Source organism: Peromyscus maniculatus, chromosome 6 (assembly GCF_049852395.1).
Source record: "Peromyscus maniculatus bairdii isolate BWxNUB_F1_BW_parent chromosome 6, HU_Pman_BW_mat_3.1, whole genome shotgun sequence".
Lineage (NCBI taxonomy): Eukaryota > Metazoa > Chordata > Mammalia > Rodentia > Cricetidae > Peromyscus > Peromyscus maniculatus.
Window position 1 is genome coordinate 44,552,816 of NC_134857.1, and position 24,475 is coordinate 44,577,290.

The following is a 24,475-nucleotide window of genomic DNA, read 5'->3' on the forward strand; positions in this document are numbered from 1 at the left end:
ACCACAAGAAAGCACAGAAATTGAAGTGAATAGACACTGGGAAATGATTACCAAAGGGAAAATGACATTGATGATAGCATCCGTAAGGAAATATCCACAAAAAGGACCAGACTGGCTTAGAGGGTATTTCTGTGACTCTATGGTGAGTACATCTGCATCATACCATAACCAAACTGCAGGTTCAGTAACGTATTCACGATCTGTCATTTTATTTATTGATTTATTTTACTTCTTTGCCTACCCTAGTCCCCTGGGAACAGAGTAACTAAAACAATGACTTATGGGGAAAATAGAACATGAGGGAACTTCACATTTTTTCCCTTAATGTACCATATTGTTTCTGTTAAGATATCCAATTCCATGGACTGAACAATTACTGGATTTTCAGTCTTTCTGTCATGAGACAGACTACGTGGACCCAGCCTACAAGCCTGTCTAATAAATTCCACACATATATGCATACACACAATACACACATACATATGTATACATGCATAAGTATCCATATGGATATTTATATATTCTATTAATTCTGTTCCTTTAGAGAACTCTAATACAGAGGGTGTGGTGTATGCTTTAAATATCTGGGGATCAATGTGCTTATTGCCTCTGCCAGAAGTCTGTAAACTAGCGTAAATTGCTCATCATGGATACCTCTAAAGGGCCAGGGAAGAAATTACAGGCAAAGGAGGAAAGGGTTTTTTTTGTTGTTGTTGTTGTTTGTTTTGTTTTGTTTTATTTACTTTTTTCACTTTTGTACAACTCCAATGTTTACTACATGCGTGTCTTATCACCATAGATTAAAGACACTGTCAGCTTTTGCTGTAGAAGTTTTCTTTTTTTTCCCCGCTGCAGTTGCTGAAGAGGCAAATACCTGGTCAAAGTGAAGAGAATAAGTGACTGATGAAAGCCGAGCCCTAAATGGAACATCTGTATCACCCCCTCCAGGGCTCAGGCAACAAGGCAGAAGAGGGGGTAGAAAGAATGTAAATCTGGAGGAAGTAGGTGAAGTACTGTTAAACCTTGTCTTTGAGGCATATCTTGGCCCCTACACTCACAAACTCAAAACAGGTATAATGGCCTGTATAAGACTGGTAGACACTGGGCTCCTCTACTTTATTTCATGGAGGTGACAGAAGCTCTCAAAACTAACTGTGGCTGGGGGAAGGAGAGACACTTTCTTCAGTTGTATAATCGTTGGTAAGATGCCCATACTTCTGTAAAGAGCCCTTCACCGAGGTTCTTGTAAACCACCTTAATTAAACCTATTGAGTCACCCCTAAAGAGGGATGATAATAGAAGGGGAACTAGTTGGGGAAAGGGAGGGCATCAATTGGATGGGAAAGGAGACAAAGAGAGTGTAATGAGGACTGGATGTGATTAAAATACATTATATACATGTGTGCATGAAAATGCTGTAATCAAACCCATTAAGTATAATTAATACCTGCTGATAAAGTGTTTAAGTAAACAAAACAAAGCCACAAGAACATAGCTGTTTAAAGAGATGAAGATCTTATTAATCTATGCTGTGTGCTCAGACTGGAGCCCACTGAAGACAGAAGCTGCTGAAATGCTTAGCTCATCCCTGGGATTCAAGAACAGCTCACAAACCTGACTGGGGCTGCTAGTCATGTGAACTTAGAGGTTTCTCTGAATAAATTAAGATCTTCTTCTCAAAATAGGAGTTCTCAAACTTCAAATGTCAATCATCCTCACTATGGTTGTGGACTAGCCAAGTGGATGCCTCGTCTTCCAGGAAGTGGGTATAAAGGAAAAACCCAGCCTTGCTGATCAAATCTGCCTATAATATTCCCTAGGCGTGACCACCGAGAGTCCTCTGGGACTATTTCCATGAAGTCTAGCCTTTTGTGTGAGCAGGTTGATTTCTCCCATCTCTCATTAGGCTCACTTCTGTGCTCATAGTTACCTCCAACCCCTGGATCAGCTACCACAAAATTGTTCTTTTCTATATCAGTTCTCTGCAAATGGCACTGGGGAAGAGAAATGATTTTGTTTTGTGGTTGAAGAAGCGATGGTCATTAAGATTAAGTGACTGTCCTTCTAATAATTGGAAAGTAGCAAACACATGAAAGCCCAGCTTCCTAATGTCCAGCCAAGTGGGGCCTGTCTTGAAACTAAGACAGCTTACTTCTCCCTTCCCCAGCAACTTCCGCCCTATTTTCTTTCTCTCTTTTAATGTGAAAATTCCTGCAGGGCCATAGTAGTGTACACCTTTAATCCCAGCACTCTGGAGGCAGAGGAAGGTGGATCTCTATGAGTTTGAGGCCAGCCTGGTCCACAGAGTGAGTCCCAGGACAGCCAGAGCTATACAGAGAGACCCTGTCTCATAAAACAGAAACAAAACAAACAAAAAATGAAACAAACATGCAAAACAAACAAACAAACAAACAAAAAACCCTCCCTACTTGTAGTTAAACACGTCCCTGTTTACTGACTGATTTGTCTATTAGCCCTCCAGGCTGGATTTCATGCCCATGAATGTAAAATCCTTCTAGCTCCAGAGCTTTAAATGGAAAGTATTGTTAGTGTTAGGGGCCATACTGGCTGGTCTTTCCTGGTGCACCACAACAAGGATCATGAATCCATTTTACTTTCTTTTAATTTTGTATTACATTTGTGTGTGTGTGTGTGTGTGTGTGTGTGTGTGTGTGTGTACATGGGTATACGGAGGTCAGAGGACAATTTTGTGGCGATCATTTTACTCTTCTTTCACCTCTTGGGTCCCTGGCGTAGAGTTTATGTTGTCAGGCTTGATGACAGACATCTTTATGTGATGCTCCATTCTGCCAGCCCTGTTTTTTTGTTTTGTTGAGAGAGGGCTCCACTCTTTAGCCTAAAGTGGTCTTGAACTCATAGCAATGTTTCTGCCTCAGCCTCCCAGATGCTGGGATTACAAGTGTGAGCTACCCTATCCAGCTTCCCCACCTACTGTCTTTTAAAAATCTGTGCTAATCTAACATACAGAAATCTATGATCTTGTTACTTCCATTTCCACCACTCTGGTTTAGTATATTTTGTGTCCGAACAAGTAGGCATTTGTAGCTTCTTCTCAATCTGCTCGTTTTTCCTTGTCAGATAATTCCTCTGCTGTGAGATGTCTTTCTGTATGCTGTGAATATGTGTTGCTCTGATTGGTTGATAAATTAAGCTTCATTGGCCTATGGCAGGGTAGCTTAGAGGCAGGCAGGAAATCTAAGCAGATATATGGAGAAAAGAAAGGAGAGGAGGGAGAGATGCCAGCTATCGCCAAAGAAGCAGCAAGATGCCAGCAGACTGGTAGCGCCACAATCATGTGGCAATTTACAGATATAATAGAAATGGGTTAAGTTATAAGAGCTAGCCAGCAAGAAGCCTGCCATCGGCCATGCAATTGTTAATTAATATAAGCCTCTGATTGATTATTTTATAAGCGACCACTGGACTGTGGTGCCAGAAGCAACTGGAGATTAGTGAATAAAGTAAATATGTATGGATTGTCTTGCTTTAATGTATATTTAAATGTTTTCTGTAACTTACTTATAAGCGATATCCCTTAGATTTTTGGAGTTATATGCTTGAATTAATGCACAAAGACTATACTTTTGATGGTCAAATCTGTCAATCTTTTGCTTCTTTGATTCTGAACCTGCTTTCTTCAGATTAATTTTTTTTTCAGAAAAGAACAAAGCTTAAGCTCTCCAGAGAGAACCAGTTGCTGTTCAGGTGAAAAAAAAAATATGCAGGCCTTTTAGCAGTTGGCAGCTGGTGCCCTCTACATTACTCATAGCTAGCAAAATTAACTCCCTACAGCTCATTAATCCAAACTCTCCTCCCTGGGAAACTTTGTGTTTGTATGCTTCAGTATTCAAGCTCTGGAGTATAATAAATTGAGCTAGGATTCCAAGTCAACCATTGACCAAGAATGGGAGAAATGGTTCAAAAACGGTTGCTTATTATTTTTTATTTAGAGATAGACAGATGCAGTTTATTTTCATGGGCAGCCTTAAAGACAAAAGGATCCCAAGGCATTAGTCAGTTCTCTATATAGGATAGATTACTTATGCAAAAAAAATAAAATTAAAAAATCCCCCCCCAAAAAAGTGGTGAGTTTCACTCTAACCTTGCCCCATTCCCCAAGGAGTTCAGCATGCAATGGTGCCTAGGGGTAGCTCCTGGCCAGGCAATGGTGGGAATGCATGGAAGAAAAGCCCACAAACCACAGGAAGTTGAGAGAACCCTTTCTCTATACACTCACTCAGCTCTTAATAGGATTATAGGGTTATTGATACAGCTAATTGAAAGGGAAAGGATAGGAATGCAGCCATAGTTTCTTCTTATTGTTTTAAAATTTATTTTATTTTTGCTTTTTTTTTCTAGACAATGTTTCCCTGTGTGTAGTAGCCCTGGCTGTCATTGATCTCACTCTGTAGACCAGGCTGGCCTTGAACTCAGAGACTTGCCTGCCTCTGCTTCTCAAGTACTGAGATTAAAGGCATGACTCCCTGCTGCGGGATGGTCTGTACGTCAAATCTGTTGCTCAGATTGGTCAATAAATAAAACACTGATTGGCCAGTGGCCAGGCAGGAGGAAGTATAGGCGGGATAAGGAGGAGAAGAATTGTGGGAAGTGGAAGGCTGAGTCAGAGACACTGCCAGCCGCCGCCATGACCAGCAGCATGTGAAGACACTGGTAAGCCACCAGCCACGTGGCAAGGTATAGATTTATAGAAATGGATTAATTTAAGATATAAGAACAGTTTGCAAGAAGCCTGCCATGGCCATACAGTTTGTAAGCAATATAAGTCTCTGTGTTTACTTGGTTGGGTCTGAGCGGCTGTGGGACTGGCAGGTGATAGATTTGTCCTGACTGTGGGCAAAGCAGGAAAACTAGCTACAGCTCCCTTTGCCGTTTCTATGATAAAAAAAACATGAAAAGAAAAAGCAACTTAGGAGATGAAAGTTGATTTTGCTTACACTTTCAGGTCATGGTCCATCACTGAGGAAAATCAGGGCAGGAACTTGAAGCATAAACCATGACGGAATGCTGCTTGCTGGCTCCCTCCAGCTCATTCTTCTCTAGTTTCTTTATAGGGCCCAAGACCACCTGCCCAGGGAATGGTACTGCACACAGTGGACTAGGCCTTCTTACATTAATTAACAATCAAGACAATCTCTCACAGACATATGTAGCTGGAAGGTTTTCTGTGTCCCACCTGGATGCTGTCAGGACAAATTTCTCCCTCCCATATCCTGCAGCCACTTGGTCCCAAATAAACACACAGAGGCTTATAGTATTTTCAAATTGTTTGGTCTATGGCAAGCCTCCTGCTAGCTAGCTCTTATATCTTAAATTAATTGATTTCTATTAATCTATGTTTTGCCACATGTTCTGTTGCTGACCGATCTGCTGGCATGTTTCTCCTTGGGTGGCAGGCTGGCATCTCTTCGCCTCTCCTTTCTCTTCCTGTCTATCTGCTTGAATTTCTGCCTGCCTCCAAGCTGCCTTGCCACTGGTCGATGCAGCTTTATTTATCAACCAATCAGAGCAACACACATTCACAGCATACAGAAAGACATCCCACAGCACTTCCCCTTTCTATCTAGTCAAAAGAAAGTGCTGTAGGATGTCTTTCTGTATGCTGTGAATGTGTTGCTCTGATTGGTTGATAAATAAAGCTGCATCGGCCTATGGCAAGGCAGCTTGGAGGCAGGCAAGAAATCGAAAGAGAGAGACAGGAAAGAGAAAGGCAGAGTGTGGGGAGACATTGTGAACCGCTGTCAGAAGAAGCAAGATGCAAAAATACTGGTAAGCCACAGCCATGTGGCAATTTATAGATTAATAGAAATGGGTTAGTTTCAGTTATAAGAGCTAGCTAGCAAGAAGCCTGCCATATAGCATGCAAATGGTAATTAATATAAACCCCTGAGTAATTATTTCATAAGCAGCTGTGGGACCGCGGGCCAGGTGGGACTGGAGCAAACTTCAGCTACAGACATGCTCACACACCAGCCTGATAAAAATAATCACTCAACTGAGATTCCTTTTTTTTATTTGTCCCCCACAGGACTCCAAACTGTGTAGGTAGTTAATACCAAGAAGGACAGTAGGAAAAGGGAGTGTGTCTAACGATTGTCAACTATAGTAGGAACCATTACTCCTTGAAAAGTAGCTTGTCCCTCTGGCACCTGCTGGACTGAGCCCAACTTATACCTGCATAGATTAGGGGCTATTGCTTTATTGGTGGTGGTAGAACCAAAAACAGAACCAAACCCCAAACCAAAATAAATCCAAGAAGGAAATAATAGGAACCAACTATCACTCCAAGATTCCTTCCCACGTCTTCCTCCTGTGACCAAAAAAAAAAAAAAAAAAAAATAGTTTTGATCTCAGCAGTTCCCTCTGAAGGAAGACAGAATGGACCATGGAGCATTGCATTCGTCCCCCTTTTTTTCATTCTGCTTCTCAACTATTGTTAGGAAATAGTCCAGACTTCCAATTAGAATCCCTCTTTCCCTGGCAGTCTCTTAGAGGATTATATTTACAAACAGTCAAGGGCAAAGATAACTCTAAATTGCGTTAGCTTCTACTAAACTTGACCTTTTAAAAAGTTCCCATAATTCTTAGCTTGAAAAGCAGCCTGTGACCAAGCCCTGAGCCCGCGGAGGAAAACTCTGAAAGGCAGTAATCCTGCCAAGGCCGAAGCACTGTGGTTTCCTTAGGTCTCTAGGTTATGTCACCCAAATCTGTCCGTGCAGCCCAAATAGTTCCGCGTGGAGCAAGAAAGGCACACAACAGGAAAGGGCTGTCGAACATAAATCAGAACCGACTCCATTCCTGTTTCAGTCTCTGTGCTTCTACCAAGGACCCAAGAGGCGGGCAGCAGGTGTCCAAACAGAGAAGGGGAGATGTGACTGATGCAGGCAAAGCAGGAAGGATCCACTAGCAAGGCGGTCAAGCAAGGAACGAGGCTTAGGCAGGATACTGCCTTACCAATACAAAAACAGTTAAGCTGTTTGCCCATTCCGACCCAAATATAAGGAACGGTGACAATTTCTCCCGAGTCTTCTAGAGTGGTGGCAGGCAGGTGGTGCAGTTGGTAAGAACCTAAGGCCATGCCAGACAAATGGGGCTACCCTTTCCTGGGATATAGGATGAGCTAACAAAGGCATTTCAAACAAAGCAGCACCATTTTGCTACCCCCAGCACCCTCCACCCTTCTTCCCTTCATAAACCCTTACTGATACACTAGAGGACAGAATTCATATGTGGCGGTCACTTCCCATCCCCTAAACTATTCCCTATGGGCGGGTTTTATCCAACAATAGTACAGTTCTAGTTGTCAAAAGTCAAAAAGGTCCAAAGGGGCTATGTGAAAAAAAAAAAAAAAAAAAAAAAGCTGTCCCTTCGGGAGGGTGTGATGAGAATGTTCACAACAGCAGAGCTCTGGCTGCCAAGCTAAAGATTTCTGCAACATGGTTAGATGAGAGGGATGACTCAGGCCTGGTCCTTGCCCTCTAGCAATAATTCCTTCTCAGCAGTGAAGGCAGCAGGAAGAGCTCCCCTTCTGGTTCAATTTCACATAACCTCCCTCCTCAAACACACTGCTTTGTGTTTGTGTCTCTGTTTGATTCTGTCTCTGGAGTAGGAGGCAGGCAGTGACCTGGCACATGATCAGACTCATGGACTCAAGAGTAGGAAGGGACCATTCTACAAAACTTATGTTATATTCAGTGTGGATGAGAGAGAGAGAGAGAGAGAGAGAGAGAGAGAGAGAGAGAGAGAGAGAGAGAGAGAGAGAGAGAGAGAGAGAGAAATAGACAGAGAGATAGACAGAGAAGCACACACACACACACACATACACATACACACACACACAGAGGCAGAGAAACAGAGAAACAGACAGAGATATAGACACAGAAATAGAGAGCTAGACAGAGATACAGATAGACACACACATACCTACACACACAGAGTCAGGCATACACATGCACATACACACACACACACACACACACACTGAGAGAGAGAGAGAGAGAGAGAGAGACAGAGACAGAGAGAGACAGAGACAGAGAGAGACAGAGAGACAGAGACAGAGAGACAGAGACAGAGACAGAGAGAATATAAATAAATATTGTTGCAGAGGTCTCTACTACCTTCCCAAGGATCATAACTGAATCCTAAGCACCTCTGAAAAGCCAAGTTTTCCTTTGTCAAGCCCATACCGCTGGGTGGTGGGGAAGAAAGAGGGCCTCTACCAAGCCAAAGGTGGGGTCTTGTTCCCACATGCACTGAAATCACTGGATTGCTGGACCCCTGGAAACAGTCAGTTTTGAACTTTCCTTCTCCTGATGGTCCATGCTAAAGAGCCTCCCCACCAACTTCAACTGAGATTTCTGTATCTCCGCTAACCTAAATTGATATGGTTAATATCCAGGGCTCGTTTCTGATTTTTATTTGTATCAGAAAAGTCCAAATCAGAGACTTAGAAATTAGAAGGATAATCCCGCCCACTCCTTAGGACTGTCAGCAGTGTCCAAAGTGTCCAGAAAGCCCTTGACATTAAGCTGATGGAAAGCCTGAGGACTGGAAGAGTTTTCTATGTTGGGCACACACGTGCTTACCTCTGTGCACTGAGGGCAGTACAGGGATCCAGCATATATTCAGGTATACTTAGAGAGAAACACATACTGCAAGATGCCTGGGCTATGCACTTCCTCCTGCTGGGCCCTGCATTCCAGAGATGGCTCCAGGCCTACTGCAAAAAGGATTAGAATTCCTAAATTCTTATTTTGGAATTTTAAATGCCAGGATCTTCAGTGGAATTAGGACTTTTTGTCTAACACCTCCCCTACTCCCCCCACCACACTTAGCTTACTTGTCAATCCATAGCACCTACATATTGCATTATTCTGGTAACCCGCAGACTCTCATTTGGTAATGACTGCAATTTTGTAAGTGTGTGCTGCAGCTACCTAGGGGCCATCCTCAGGCTCTCCTGTAAAGGAGCAGCATGCTCCTTTGTCTTCCCTCAGCCCAATGCCCACATTCTTCCCTCTCAGTCTCTATGAAGTAGCCACATTTGGCTGCCCTATGTATCTCCCAAGTAGAATTCTAAACGAGAATCATTATATCTGTATATTAGATTAACATCTAGTTGGCCCTGCAGAAATGTTGGCAGTCTAGTCACTGTCCCACATTTTGCTCACACTGAAACATCTCTTTCAGAAGCCCATTCCATCTTTTCTACCTTGAAATATTTTGGCCCAGTTGTATCCTCTTATCAGAGGTTTCCATAGACCAGGGAGCTTTCGGCATATCTTACTCAATTTGAGTGTCTTCTGTTGTCATTTTAATGTTTCAAGCACTTGAGACAAGTTGTAACCTCCAAGCAGATCCAGGCTACTGCTTCACTTTTAACTGCACCCAATAAGTATTTGTAGAAAGTGTAGCTAAGTCAATTAAAGGTACATGGACATATCAGCAAAGGTATTAAGTCTAATCAACATAGTGCTACTGGGTAATAGTATTTTATGGTGTGTTACTTTTGTTTATGTTCCATTTGTTTAACTCTGTGAAGTTCCTGTTTAAAACACCTGATGTTCTAATAAAGACCTGAACGGCCAATGGCGAGGCAGAGGAAGGATAAGCAGGGCTGACAGGCAGAGAGAATACATAGAAGTCTGGAGGAAAAAAGAAGAGGGCAGAGAAGGAGGAAGACTACAAGGGGCCAGCCACTCGGCTACACAGCAAGCCACAGAGTGAGAGTAAGATTTACAGAAGTAAGAGAATGGGAAAAATCCCAGGGGCAAAAGGTAGATGGGATAATTTAAAGTTAAGGAAAGCTGGCAAGAAATAAGCCAAGCTAAGACCGAGTATTTATAATTAAGAATAAGCCTCCGTGTGTGATTTATTTCGGACCTGGGTAGTGGACCCCCCAAAAGAGACAAAGAGTAAGAAAACAACAACATAGTGCACTTCAAATTAGCTAAACACAACAATAAAAGTACACTACTCAAAGAACTCTTTTATTCCAATTTTAAAGAGTATTTAAAAGAGTATTTTGCCGTGCTTTTCAATTTCTCTGAAACTGGAAATTTTCTTGCTATCAAAAAAGTAGCTACTGACAGTTACTGGGATGATGACACAGTTGTCATTACTTCTGTATTTGTGAACAACACACACACAGATCCATATAATTATATTGAATAAAAATTCTGTGTTTTTTGTACAACCACTGTGGAAATCAGTATGGCGGTTTCTCAGAAAATTAGGAATCGAACTACCTCAAGACCCAGCCATCCCACTCTTGGGTATATACCCAAGGAATGCTGATTCATACCATAAAGATACATGCTCAGCTATGTTCATAGCAGCACTATTTGTAATAGCCAGAACCTGGAAACAACCTAGATGCCCATCAACGGAAGAATGAATGAAAAAAATGTGGTACATATACACAATGGAGTACTACTCAGCAGAGAAAAACAATGAAAGCATGAAATTTGCAGGCAAATGGATGGAACTAGAAAAAATCATCCTGAGTGAGGTAACCCAAACCCAGAAAGACAGTTATGGTATGTACTCACTCATAGGTGGATTCTAGATATAAAATAAAGAACAATCAGACCACAACCCATAGAACCATAGAGGCTATATATATAGCATGGAGGTCCCTAGGACGACTGTGGCTTATAATAAATTTCAGTTTTACTCAATTATTGAAAAAAAATAGCCAAATGAATGGAAACACATGAACTATGAACCAAAGGCTGAGGGGCCTCAGGTGGATCAGGCCCTCTGAATAGGTGAGACAGTTAATTGGCTTGATCAGTTTGGGAGGCAACTAGGCAGTGGGACCAAGTTTTGTGCTCATTGCATGAGTTGGCTGTTTGAAACCTGGAGCTTATGCAGGGGCACTTGGCTCAGTCTGGGAGGAGGGGACTGGACCTCCCTGGACTGAGTCTACCAGGTTGATCGCAGTCCTCAGGGGAGGACTTGTCCTGGAGGAGGTGGGAATGGAGGGTGGGCTGGGGATAAGGGGAGGAGGTGGGAGGGGGGAGAATAGGGGAACCCATGGCTGATATGTAGAACTGAATGGTATTGTAAAATAAAATATATATATAAAAAAAATTCTGTGTTTTAATTAGAGAATAATGAAGGCAACAGACTTGCAATATGTTTGCTAATAGTGAGAAAGAAAGTCCCAGACCCAAGAGTGCAACATGCTCTTAAGAAATACTATATTATTGGTGCTCTTTCATGGGGGAAAAGCCACACATATTAATAGCTGTGTGAAAAATAAGTGTTCTAAAGAAATAGGCTTGGAGGCCGGGCGGTGGTGGGGCATGCCTTTAAATCCAGCACTCGGGAGGCAGAGGCAGGCGGATCTCTGTGAGTTCGAGGCCAGCCTGGTCTATAGAGCGAGTTCCAGGAAAGGCGCAAAGCTACACAGAGAAACCCTGTCTCAAAAACAAAACAAAAAAGAAATAGGCTTGGTGTACAAAACTTGAACTAATTTACTCTGCTTATATTTTACACTTTTTTTTTTTTTTTTTTTTTTTTGGTTTTTCGAGACAGGGTTTCTCTGTGTAGCTTTGCGCCTTTCCTGGAACTCACTTGGTAGCCCAGGCTGGCCTCGAACTCACAGAGATCCGCCTGGCTCTGCCTCCCGAGTGCTGGGATTAAAGGCGTGCGCCACCACCGCCCGGCATATTTTACACTTTTTATATGTGCACAGTACTAAAAATCTGTCTAAGAAAACCTACAAGTATTTTTTCAGTAATTATAAAGAATTCCATAACACTACATTGTGTCATATTTTAATTAATTATTATCTTGGCAACCAATTAGTTATGTCTTGGATTTGAAAGCATACAATAAATTAAGTGGGGGCTAAAATACACGCTTAGCTGTATGTTCCCAATCTTTCCTTAGTGAAAGAACAGCATTTGGTGTTTCACTGCTGTTTGGAGATGAGGTTGTTGCTAAGGAAGGATGGAAGCAGAATCTGGGACTTCTTAAATAGTAGTCACAATTGAAGAGCCAACGTAATTTGCAGAGATGCCAATTTTTTACATCATTAATTTATAGGCTTTTAACTTTGATTACAGACTGTATTCTCATCCATATTAAACCTTCCATTTATCAATTTCCATACTTTCTGAAATTAAATTTATTTTATTACATAAAACTGTATTATTGACACAAAAATTCCCTATTTTAAGGGTCTGTATAAGAACACATAAAGTATGCTGGGCGGTGGTGGTGCACGCCTTTAATCCCAGCATGCAGGAGGCAGAGCCAGTTGGATATCTGTGAGTTCGAGGCCAACCTGGTCCAGGACAGGCACCAAAGCTACACAAAGAAACCCTGTCTTGAAAAACAAAACAAACAAACAAAAACAAAACAAAACAAAAATGGTCTTTGGTCAACATTTTGATGCCATTTTCCCTAGGTCACAAAACTTTCTCAGATCAAAGTAAGATCAAGACACATAACAAACATCAACCTTCCTTTCTCCACCGAAAACAGAATCAAGCAAGGCTTGTAAACAGTGGGTGCTCCCAGGAATGCTGAGAGCTTGGAGACTCCCATGTGTCTTGCTAACAGAACCAATTCTCCGGGTCTAATCAACTAAAATCATCTCTCTTCTCAGGTTGCCTCATTATTCTTACATACCAGGACTTTCACCAAGACACAGTCAACTCAGCAACCAACAGCTAAGGGAGGAATGTTCATTTCTCTTACACATCCACTCACTCAACAGGTATTTATCATCTCCTGTGGGCGTGGACCACTGGCATTGGCCCCTGCCTTCCTCAAGATTACAATGCAAAGGCAGAATAGAATAATCGTTAATCTGTAAACATATAAGCATACAGATTTACAAATTTTGATTAGTGTGGAAAAGAAAGAGACCAGGTGGTTGGGGAAATAAACAGCAGAGAGTGTTCCAATTCAGGGGGCCTATGTAATGGAGTTGACAACCTAGAAAGCCACGAAAGTGAGGGTTCTAAGGCTTTGGATTTGGGTTGGCTTAAGTACAGCTAGAGAGGGGACTGGGCTGTAGAGGTAGGCCCACCTCAAACCGGCCTCTTAATCTCTGATAAGGATTTGGAATTTACTTTTTGAACGCTATTTGATTCTACACATTCATTTTCAGTGTATATTATACACAATTACACACTCACACATATTTTGTATTTTGTTTACTTTTACTGTGTAACTTTCCAACACACACAAAGTCCAAAGATTATGAAATGAATTCCACCTGGCCTCCGAGCCCGTTTTCCCCTGAGTGGATACAAGCAAATCCGTCTACAGTCCACACAGCATTCTAAGTAGGGGAGAGAGGTCCAGTTTGAAGATCGCTAGTGGCGCAGCACCACGCTCCGACATGGTTTACCATTCCGATTGGCACGGCAGCATGCTCCGACGTCGTTTACCATTCCAATCTCCTCCCGGGCTCGGGGGATCAGAAAGTACACCTTGGCACGGCTCTCACGACCGTTCCCACGCTGTGCTCCGAGCCGCGACCGCGCCCTCCAGCTAGCCCCGGCGGCCGCCGTCTGAGCTCCAGCGATCTGGTGCTCGTGTCTAGGCACCCGGCTCAGGTGTGCGCGTCCTGCAGGCAAAGGGATCAATATGCACTCGATGTAGACCGGGGCGGGAACTCCAGGGCTCCTCTCGGCAAGATTCCCGGGCTAGAGGGGCGGGGCCAAAGGGGGCTGGCCCTGGCGTGGGGGCGGAGCCGGCGCCTCGGGCCGCTGCTGCGCGGCGCAGAGCTGTTACCCCGGCGCTTTGGTGCGGACCCAGGCCACCCACGGGGCCGGGAGCACTCCTTGGTCTGCGCCCGGGACACCCGGAAGGGTGAGCGCGCCGCGAGCCGTGCAGCGGGGGGCCGGGTGGACTGGCTGGGGACTAGCGGCTGGATGGAGGCGCCGGGAAGCGTCCCGCGGAGAGCTCTCCGAGCCAGCTGAACTCTTCCCAAGTGTCCTACCCTCTTCGAGCGGGTGGCGGGCTCTCTAGGTGCCGGCGGGCGTTGGGCGCGGGAAGAACGCAGAGGAGACCGGATTCATCCGATCGGCTGCAACTCGAATCTCTGCCTGCGGTCGCGCAGCGTGGCGGGAGGCGCTGTGCCCGAGAAAGGGCGGGTAAGTGCGGCGCTGCCGAGTCCCGCGCGACACCGGAGTGACTGCCAACCTGGGAGCCGGCTGGGCTCCCAGACGAGACCAGTTGTCCGGAGGCAAAGTTCCTTCCTCCTAGGCAACCTGAGCAGCTCTCCTTCTCCCGGGGCCGGCCCCAAGGCCCCGCTATGGACAGCGAAAGCGAGGTGGATTTTTCCAGCAACGGCGTCACCCCTTTGTGGCGGAGACGGTCCACCCCTCCTCTCCAGCTGCTCGGCCGGAGCAAGCCGAGGCCACAGTCCTACCAGAGCCCCAGCGGGCTGCTGATCACCGACTTCCCGGTGGAGGAGCTGGCCGCTCTGCCCTCGCCGCAGACTCCCGCCCGTGTGCCCGCCGCCCCGGATGGCAGGACGGTGACCAGGAGCCCCCAGCTTCTGTGCGCGCATCGGAGGCCGGTGACCAATGGTCGCACGGTGTCCCCGGACTATAGAGCTGCTTCTCCTCGACTTCGACGGCCCAAATCACCCCTAGTTCTTCACGCGGCGTCGGGCGGCTCCCAGAAGTCCCCTGCTAATGGCACGGTGGCCTCTCCCGCGGCGTTGGTGTCCTGTGCCTCGCGGACTCCCGACGCCCCTGCCCCATACGACCCCGAGGAGGACCGCACCCGGGTGACCGCCAGTAAGGCGTCTTCGCCCGTTGCCAATGGCCTTGTCCCTAAAAACGACTCACCTGGCTCAGCTTCACAGACTGGTCAGACGGCTAGGGACATGGAGCCAGGTCTCTCGAGACTCTCCCCTGTTCCCCAGCACAGGTCATCAGAACAAAAACTGCCGCTCCAAAGGCTGTCCTCGCAAGGGAATGAGCTCCCGAACCCTTCCGTGGTTTTGAGTACCAACAGCCCGGCCGCCCTCAAGATGGGAAAGCAGCAGATTATCCCGAAGAGCCTTGCCTCGGAAATTAAGCTGAGTAAATCCAACAGTCAAAATGTAGAGCCCCACAGGAGGCTCCTCAAGGTGCGCAGCATGGTGGAGGGGCTGGGAACACCCCTGGGCCACGAAGGGGAGGAAGAAGTCGACAACGACATGGACAGCCCGGGCTCTCTTCGGCGAGGCTTGAGGTCCACTTCTTACCGAAGGGCAGTGGTCAGCGGTTTTGATTTTGACAGCCCCACCAGTTCAAAGAAGAAGAACAGAATGTCCCAGCCTGTTCTGAAGGCAGTAATGGAAGACAAGGAGAAGTTCTCTAGTCTGGGAAGGATAAAGGTAGGACTGGGCAGGCTCACATGCCATTCCTTAAACTCAAAGGGAACGTGTTGGGGACAAGTTTTGAGTGATCATGGCACATTTGATAACCTTTCAGATAAAATGAGTTTAAATCAGTACCCAAGTCGTGGAGCAGTTGTTTGCTGGCCACCATGTTCCTTGCTTATATTTTATTACTATTAATCACTGAGTGTACTTGACACACTAGTAGCTTAGAACTTGAGTGAGGGTGTGAGGTATGGTACGCTGATCCAGGCCTAGCAGTTGCACTTAGTGAATATTTTTCCCACTGGGATTTAAAGGAAAAAAAGACAGCTAGAGAGGGATGCTTTGGAGTGTGTGCCGCTTTCTTAGAAGCAGGACAGTGCTAAGCAATAGGGCAAAGACTGCCTTTGGCAGTCACATTTGTTTCTTGATTCATGAGAGAACTGGAACCAGTCTATAAATGTCACACAGAAACACGCCTGTTTGGTTGTAGACACGCGGTCTTAAAGAAAAGACATTACATAACATTTTATGTACAACGCCCCCTCTCCCGCCCCCGCAGCTGTCAAGGGTAGCAAAGTTGAGTTTTAACAGTGAGAGTGAATCAGGTAGTGAAATGAGTGGGGCCGCTGCTGGTCGTTTGCGGATTCTCAGTCTAGTTTAACAGGATGTGGGGGGACGCTGTACATCTTATTTTACTGTTGCTGTGAATTGGCATGGGGATTCTCTGCAGCGTGCTTTTGGAAATCCGAGGGCTGTAACAAAAAGGGGCATTTACTTACAATAGCTGTGTTTTCTAGTTGGCTCATTCATACATAGTTTGCTTCTCTCTCTCTCTCTTTCTCTTTTTGCTTTTCTTGTCTCTTAGAAAAAAATGCTGAAAGGACAAGGAACATTTGATGGGGAAGGTAAGCACTTCATTTTCCAGACTTTTATTGCGGCTTCAATGTGGTACATCAATTATAAGTTGAAACCCAACTGCAGTAGCAAAGACGCTTGAGATGAAAAAGCAAAAATACTCAGCTTTGCTTGGACTATACAGTACAAAAACTGTGTTCACTAAGCTAAGGTATTTACTCGTGGCGGGGGTGGGGAGGAGGCATTTTTATAAGGTGGTAACTTTTGCATTTTACAACTTGGGAGCTCTCATTCTTCTTTGCCCCAGCTCCATACCCACCTACCTGAAAACAGAGCAAGTTCTAGCTCTTTAGTCAAGCACTCCGAGAGTGACACTTGGATCTTAGGCGGTGTTTCCTCAGGCCACATTTTTTTTCTTCCTTAATATTATTTTCACCTTCGATTTTCAGTTCTGACTTCCTGTTTTCCTACTAAGTTTCACCTTTGGGGAAATGCAACTTTTCTGGTGGGAAAACAAACACCATAATCTTAAGAATTTGTGACCTGTATATTACTTTGTTGTTAAGGATTTCAAAAGCAAAAGCGGCTTCAGCCAGGTGTTCACATGCTAATCAGATTAGTGGACTCTGTAAATAGATGGGTCAAGTGTCCGCCAACTGGAGGAGCATGAAGGGAGCAGCATGAGGCTGCTGGGGACAGTGAGTGGACTTACTTTCTGTCATGCTTTGAAATGCTGAGAGTTTCCACCCTTAATTGAATAATGAAGGAAAGTGTGCCTTAACATAAGGAAAGCTAATGGGAAGCCATGCCCATTTAAAATACATAATTTGGGCGACTGTAAAATAGTTCCTGCATAACTACGAATGGGTAATTAATGAAGCCATTGTACTAATTGTAGAAAGTAATTGTTATTTGGAGAAGAAACCCAGATACGGTATTTTGACTAGGGGGCATAAATTGATCTCCTTGGTTTTATAATTGGGGAAATCAGAAGCTCTGAGAATTTTAGTAACTCGTCCCTGCTGGCACCTCTGGCGACACTTGTATCTGCTACACTTTGCTGTTTCCTGGACAGTTGTGTGAATGTGAAGTCAACAACCCTCCACTTTGTATTTCCCTCAGAGGAGGCTTTTGCTTCTTGGAATTTGAACTTGATTCTGTTTATGCCTTAAATTTGATAAATTTGAGTGTTCTACAGTCTGAATAGGCAGTTTCATGTTTATCTCCTTGTATCAGCAGTTTCTGAGTATCTTATCTATTCTTATACACGATGGTGTAGACACCCCCCCCCCCGCCCTTTTTTTTTTTTTTTTTAACACATGTAGGCAAAGAATGCAAGATTTTTAACACTTAATGGCTTGACAGAATGCACCTATAAGGCAGTGTTGTGTGGTGGTGAGAACTTGTGGTGCCAGGTTCTTGATGTTTCTAGTCATCGAATGAGTGACAGGGAGGCAAGAACTTTGCATCACCGAGCCCTGTCTCATGTGTGAAATGAGAGTGATTCTGCCGCAGCCCATGCTTTTGTGAGAATGAGTGAGCAATCGTACCAGTGACATTATGCCTATTGCTTATTTTCCTATGTGGAACAATCACAGAATAGTAAAGTCTTGCATAGACTCCAGTGCTACTGTAGACGCAGTACACACAGGGCTGTATGTGTTTGCCAAGAGAAAATGCAGATGTGGGAGGAGCATTTCTAACTCCCTAAGCCCTATACCAAACTCAGAATCTTCTCCGTCATGCCTGAATCCCTTCTGATATTCCTGTCTTCTGCTTTCTGTCTGTATAATTGGAAGGTTTTGAAAGCTTAGAACCTACTCCTCCCCCCACAACCGGTCTGTTACCAGTCGGACCTAAGTGGCACAGCTCAAGTCTCCATTACCTATCAGTCACTACTCCACCGGCATCCTACTTAGTCGCCTGGGTGGCTGGTCTTTGATGAGCCCATGGCAGCAAATCTGTTTCTGGTGGGTTCCCTTGCATTCAGGATAAAATGCAATCATTACGGTGTGAAAGAAGCTAAATCCTTTTGAACTCAGGGTCAAATCTAATTCTTTTATTTAGATTACTTAGATTTGGTTATTTAGAGTTGGACTATGCGGCTCATCTCTGTAAACACATCTTGCATTGTTTGACCACTGTACACACCCACCATACAACTGCCTTGACCCTCCTGGGAGCTCCTGTGGTTTATATTTCTTCTTGCTTCAGAGTGTGTCCATCTGCTTTTTCCTTGAGCTCTGCTGCTTTCCTACTCGAAGAGCTTAGGTTTTCCTCACTGATGCCTCTCTGACCCCCAGGGTGGTATCATACTCTGGCAGTTCTGTCAGAGCAACTCTACACACATATCTTCCCTTTTGTCATGATGCATTTATGTGAGATCATGTGCCCTCCACCCTTCAATAACTTGTGATCCCACTTGGCGTAAAAATCGGGGTCCTTTTAGTGACCCAACATGACCTGCCCCATACTCACTCCTTGTAACACGAATCTTAAGAGGTCTTATTAATAAAAAAACACTCAGGAGCCAGCTACAAGTCTCCCCTCTCAACTTCTACGATTTCAGCTCTCTGCTGGTACTCCTGCTACACTGGCCTTGCTGCTTCTTGTCCACACAGACATACCAGACAGACTCCTGCCCCTAGTGAACTTGCAGTTCACTCGGAGTGATATATTCTTTCCTGAGCTGGGGAGATGGCTCAGCAGATAAAGTGCTTGCAGCACAAAAAACGAGGAACTGAGTTTGTATTACCTAAACCCACATAAAGCCAGGTGTGGGTAGAGCACATCTGTAATCCAAATCTTCCTCTGATGAGCTGGTGTATGCAGCTGTGAACAAGAGAGTCTGTGGCAAACAAGGTGGACATCGTAGATGGACACCAGAAGTTGTCTTCTGACTTCTCAGGTATGCTGTTACATGCCCGTGTAACACACAAACATACTACACACACACACACACACACACACACACACACACACACACACACACACACACTCTTATGTCGTGCCTTAATTGTGTCTTGTGAGGTCTTCCTAAACCACCCTACTTAAAATGAACTTACTTTCTTCCCAGAATTCCTACCCCCTTCCATCATTTTTTTTTCTCCATGACAACATGGCCATATTTGAAATACTTATGAAGGGTTAATTGTTTATTTCAATTCTCCTTCATTTTATGTCAGCTTCATGAACATTGAAATTTCTTAATCTTTTTTGTCCATTATATTCCTAGTTGCTTAGCAGTTGCTGGCATCTAGTAGACATTTCCTAAATGTCAGTTGGATGAATATATGCATGAGTATGAAGTTCATTCTTTTCACCAACTCGTTGGTTCATGAAGGGATGACAAATATCTTTTCCCGTATTTTTAGAAAATAAAGCATTATGGATGTATAGTAAATGTTTGCCAAATAGGTAAGTGAGTGAACAAGTGATAGACAGTGAAGAAAACATAGCTAGCATGGATTTAATTTAACCTGAATGACAACGGGCTGAGACTGACCGTCTTCCATGAGTAGTGGACAGAGACACTGAAACTTTGCTTCAGTTGGAATGTCATAAATTCTCTGGTGACAAAATACGTTTTTTTTTTCCCCAGCTATTAATTAAGCCAGCACTAAACTTTGTACAAATGTTGACCTTTGTTTAGAGCAAATAGCATAGCTACTGGGAGCAATTAGTGACATATCCGACTTGTTTTCTTGAAGAAAATGCAGTCCTGTATCAAAACTACAAAGAAAAGGCCCTTGATATTGACTCTGATGAAGAATCGGAGCCCAAAGAACAGAAGCCAGAGGAGAAGATTGTGATTCACCATAAGCCGCTGAGATCCACATGGAGCCAGCTCTCTGCGGTGAGTGTTTACATTCTTCTTTTCTATCTGTGGGCGGAAAAGGCCAATTTGTGGAAATCGTGCATGAATGTGGTCTTTATTTTTCTCTACCAATGATCCTGTAATTCTAACAAAAAAAGACTCTTCAGATGGTAAAATGTTTCTGGAAACTGCAGATGTTAATAAGAACATAGAGCTTGGCACTTCTGATCAGGAAAGCAGGTCTGATAAAATGACAAGACATGCCTTCAGACTGATGTAGTGTGGACTCCATAAATTCTCACTCAGTATCTTCCTTTTTCTTTTTAATACAGTGTGCGTGTAGTGATAATATATCCCAGGTGTTTTCATAATTGGCTATATATATGTTATATAAATGTGTTGTATGGGTATATATGTATATTTGTGTGTTTGTGTACAATGGGGAGTTAATTACAGTTGTTCCTTGGACAGTTTATTTGATATAACCATATTGATATTTTCTTGAAGTTAGTTATTGAGATTCCCTTCTTTATGTATCTTCTGTATATGTGGTTCTAATACCTTTACAATCATGTGTAATTTCTTCTTTCTGGATCAAACACATTTGGTTTTTTAGCCATAGTCAGTTTCCTCCCTGGCTTAAAATGCCATGTATTGGTTCATTTTCTTGATGGAGTTTGGGCATACCATGTCTGACTGCTGGCACATTAGCAAGTTGAAAGGAATTCTTGTGGCTAGACATGGGTGGTAAAAACACTGCATCGAAAATAGGTCCGTGAAGCTCTGAGTATCTTAGGCTCTACCAGAACAGAGGCAGCCCCCTCTTAAGCCATGCTGAGTGCTGTTCAGTCATGATTCTCATGGCCTTTGGGAAGCCACCAGCAGAGTAAGCAGTTGCATGTGTTGGTGCTGTACAGCCAGGATCATGAAAATGCTATGCTAAAGATAGGGGTGCAACTTCTGCTTCAAACTCTGTCTCTCCTTGTCTAACCTCTATGCAATTTCAAAGTCTGGAATCCAGTTCCTTCTATCCATCTCCTTTCAGACAGGGTCTCCGTATGTAACTCTGACTGACCTGGAATTCTCTATGTGGACCAGGCTACCGTGGAACTTACAGAGATCCACCTGCCTCTGCCTCTTTAGTGTTAGGATTAAAGGTGTGTACCATCACACCTGACTGTCTGCTTCTCCTCATCTTGTTCCTTTCTGGCACTTCCAAGCTGTGGTACCTATGAAATTCTGCCCAGAATTGCAATGCTGATAGCATCAGGGCAGTCAGTGTGAATCAGTGATTCCTGTGAGTGTGGTGATAGGGAGTGGTGAGGGTTGTAGTAGGCAGGCCTTTGTCAATTGAACAACCACTTCTTAGCTTAAGTCAGGGATGTGCAAAGGTTCATTATTTCCAGGTCCTCCGATACAGAAATCCAGACTTGGATGAGTATTATCTGAATTCAAGTTTTAGGGAAATGTTATATGAGGCCATCAAAATATCTGTATCTCTCCACTAATAGTGTGCCGCCTCGCCTCTATGACATTCTTAGGATTTTTTTTGTATGGGTCTAGATTGTAAAATGTCTCCAGAAAGGTGACGTATTAGTAATATTATACCCTAATATAACGATCTGATGATATGCATGTATCCAAACAGATACCTGGAAAATGTGGCTATAAATGTCTGTCTCAGTTCATTCATTTGTTGATGTGAACCGTTGGGTAAAGGATGTAGGAGAAAAGACCTGTCTTTAAATTTTTACTGTGACAGCCGCTGTACTTGCTATAAGCCTAAGCCCTGGGGATGGCTCTGAACTCTCAGAAGAAAAGGGACTTATGTGTCACAGTTCGATCCAGCTTAATTCAGCACTGAAAAGGAGGCTGCCATGTTCATGACCTCCTGGCATCTGGCTTTCGTTGAGATGAACAAACACAGATGCAGTTAAGTCGTACTGCGTATCCTTCAGTACAGCTTTGCACATGAGCTTGTACTTTTACTTGGCCAGGAGAAAAGGTGCTGCTATACCTTTAACTTTAGAGTGTGGCTTCTTAGATTTGAGTGTACCCAGGAAGCTCACGTGTATTTATTGAATTGTTTGGCTGCCACGTGATTCGACTTTTCTTGGTATCTTTTATATTTCCCTTTCATTCACATTTTACTTTATCATATTATAAAGTGCTGTTAACATATAGCAAAGTTAAAAAAAACCAAGCAGACACTCATAAAGGTAGTTGATCTTCATGTACCCACCAGCTATAAACAACAAATATTAATATTCTAACCCATATTTTTCAGCTTCTGTTTTTGAGGCAATCCAGTTCAACACCCCTGCTCTCCTGCGTTCTCTTCTTTTCTCCCCAGAGAATCCCTATCCTAAAGGTCTTTGCCTTTTCCATATGTTTTTCCTTTTTCTGAAACACTTGTTAGGATACAGTCTCTCTGATTAGCCCAGGCTGTCCTCAGTTTATCTCACCTTAGTCTTCTGAGTGCTGGGATCACCGGAGTTGGGAATTCTATCTAGCACAAAGATGAAACCAGCTCTGGACTATAACACTACAAGGCAGTTACTCGAACCTATCTGTTAATAAATGTACAAGTTTCAGTCAGGACCGTAAGTAGAGGAGGCTTCATAAGTAACTCTGTCAGGATGAGTGGTCATGGTCGCTCCTTATCTGTCTGCCCTCGTGTCCTGATGCTTTCTTAGAGAGCAACGGCAACATTGGCGGCAGTTCTCAGAAGACTTCCATTATTGAGACTGGTTTTGGTGTCATCTTGCCATGCTTAACTTTCAGTGGGTTAGCAGAGTAGCCCCCACCTAACATCCTTGCGCGTATCCCAACTCTCACTTGAGTGTGGCCTTGACTCCTGAAAGAGAGTAAGACAAGCAGTTTTCTAACAGTCGGCAGGTCTCAATTTGGCATACATTTACCTTTTTCCTTAAGAGGGCTCTGTGTGGGTGCACGTGCACCTTGGCCACTGTTGAATGTTTAGTTTGGAAAAATCTCTTATCTTTGTTGCGAACACCTGCCTGCCTTCTAGTATGATGCAATTTTCTTATCTGTTGACTGTACGAAGCATGCAGTATGCCAAAGTCTCTTTTGATGTGCAGCAATTTGCAGTAATTTATGGCTGTTACATAAGCTCTTTAAGCCTTCATTCTGTAGTGTAATTTACCTGTAGTGTTTTTATTCCTGTGACTCCTTTGATTGCGCTGGATGGTGCCAGGTAGGAAAGTGCTCAACTGCACAGGCGGCAGGCGGTCCTCATGTACAGGGATGGGACAGATTTAACTGTGGCGTTCTGATCATTTAGGGATAAAGGAAATGTAGACCTGTGTAAGAGAGACATAGTTAATTACTCCCTCACTGGAATGAGCATTTAGAGTGCACAGACTTCAAGTGAACCGGTGGTATATGCATTTATCAATGGTGTCTCGGCCCCCAAGTTCCCCATGTACAAGTGGCATGTTCTGTTGTCGTCTAGAAAGTAGCCATATTCATTCATCTCTTAGGATGGTACAGGCTCAGACCTCATTCACTTGTCTGTCAACATGTCAGTTCCTCCCTCAGAGTTGTAGTGGAGTTCAGTATCCAGGATTTCATCGTTTCGTTGTGGAAGGGATTTGAGGTTTTGAGTTTGTGGAGTTGTTTTGACCTCAAGAGATGGTTATCTGGAACTCTGCCTGGAATCAGGGCACCTGCTGCACACAGGTGAATGACTCAGTGCCTCACCGAAATCGAGGCATGGACCCGAGCCAGCAGTTCTTGGGTCTCTGGGAAAAGCTGTGGGTTTAGAGGAAAATATTGATTGTGTTAGTCAGGGGTAGAACACTGGGTACTTGTTACACCGAGTGCCAGGTGCACTGCCAGTCGAGCTCTGGCTGGAAAGTGAGCTCCAAAGTTTTGTCATTACTAGGATCACAGGAGTGTCCCTCTGTTCTGCACGGACTTTTGCTCTTCATCATCCACTCTTACTCCAAGCACACGCTGGGGACGTTTAAGAACTGATTTGTGAGACCGGTGTTTATTCAGTTACATTTGGTGACAGCACCAAAGTCACACTTGCCAGCCGTGCCCTGACCCTGCAGTGGGGTGTGTTTGTGTAATTTCTGTTACCTCGAAATGCCAGGTACCTTTGAGAAGGGTGTTCAGGCTCCAGGGGCAGAAGCTGGAACATGCCGGCATACTTTCCACACCTAATATAGTCACCCTCTCATGGACTCTTCTGTGCTTGCTGGCATGCCACTTTATCAGTCATCATCCATCAGTTCAGATGTTTTTCTTTTTTTTTTTTTTTCCGAGTACTTAACAGAATTCAGACTCTCTAGTCCTGATTTTTTTTTTATTTTTATTTTTTATGTTTTTATCAGAGTGCTTTGGCTGGGTTTAGTGGCTAATGGTGTGATGGGGAATCCAGAATTAGGACCTTACAC

At 44.1% G+C, this 24,475-nt stretch overlaps 1 protein-coding gene across 1 annotated transcript in view; it reads left to right on the plus strand.

Moving 5' to 3' along the window:
* The first annotated feature begins 13,738 nt into the window (after window positions 1-13,738).
* Window positions 13,739-24,475, plus strand: part of Arhgef26 (Rho guanine nucleotide exchange factor 26) — a 121,302-nt gene continuing 110,565 nt past the window's right edge. Inside the window, exons 1-3 of the mRNA XM_006972608.4 lie at window positions 13,739-15,391; window positions 16,245-16,284; window positions 19,945-20,090. Coding sequence (XP_006972670.1) covers window positions 14,318-15,391; window positions 16,245-16,284; window positions 19,945-20,090 — 1,260 coding nt within the window. The 5' untranslated portion in view covers window positions 13,739-14,317. The remainder of the gene's footprint in view (window positions 15,392-16,244; window positions 16,285-19,944; window positions 20,091-24,475) is intronic.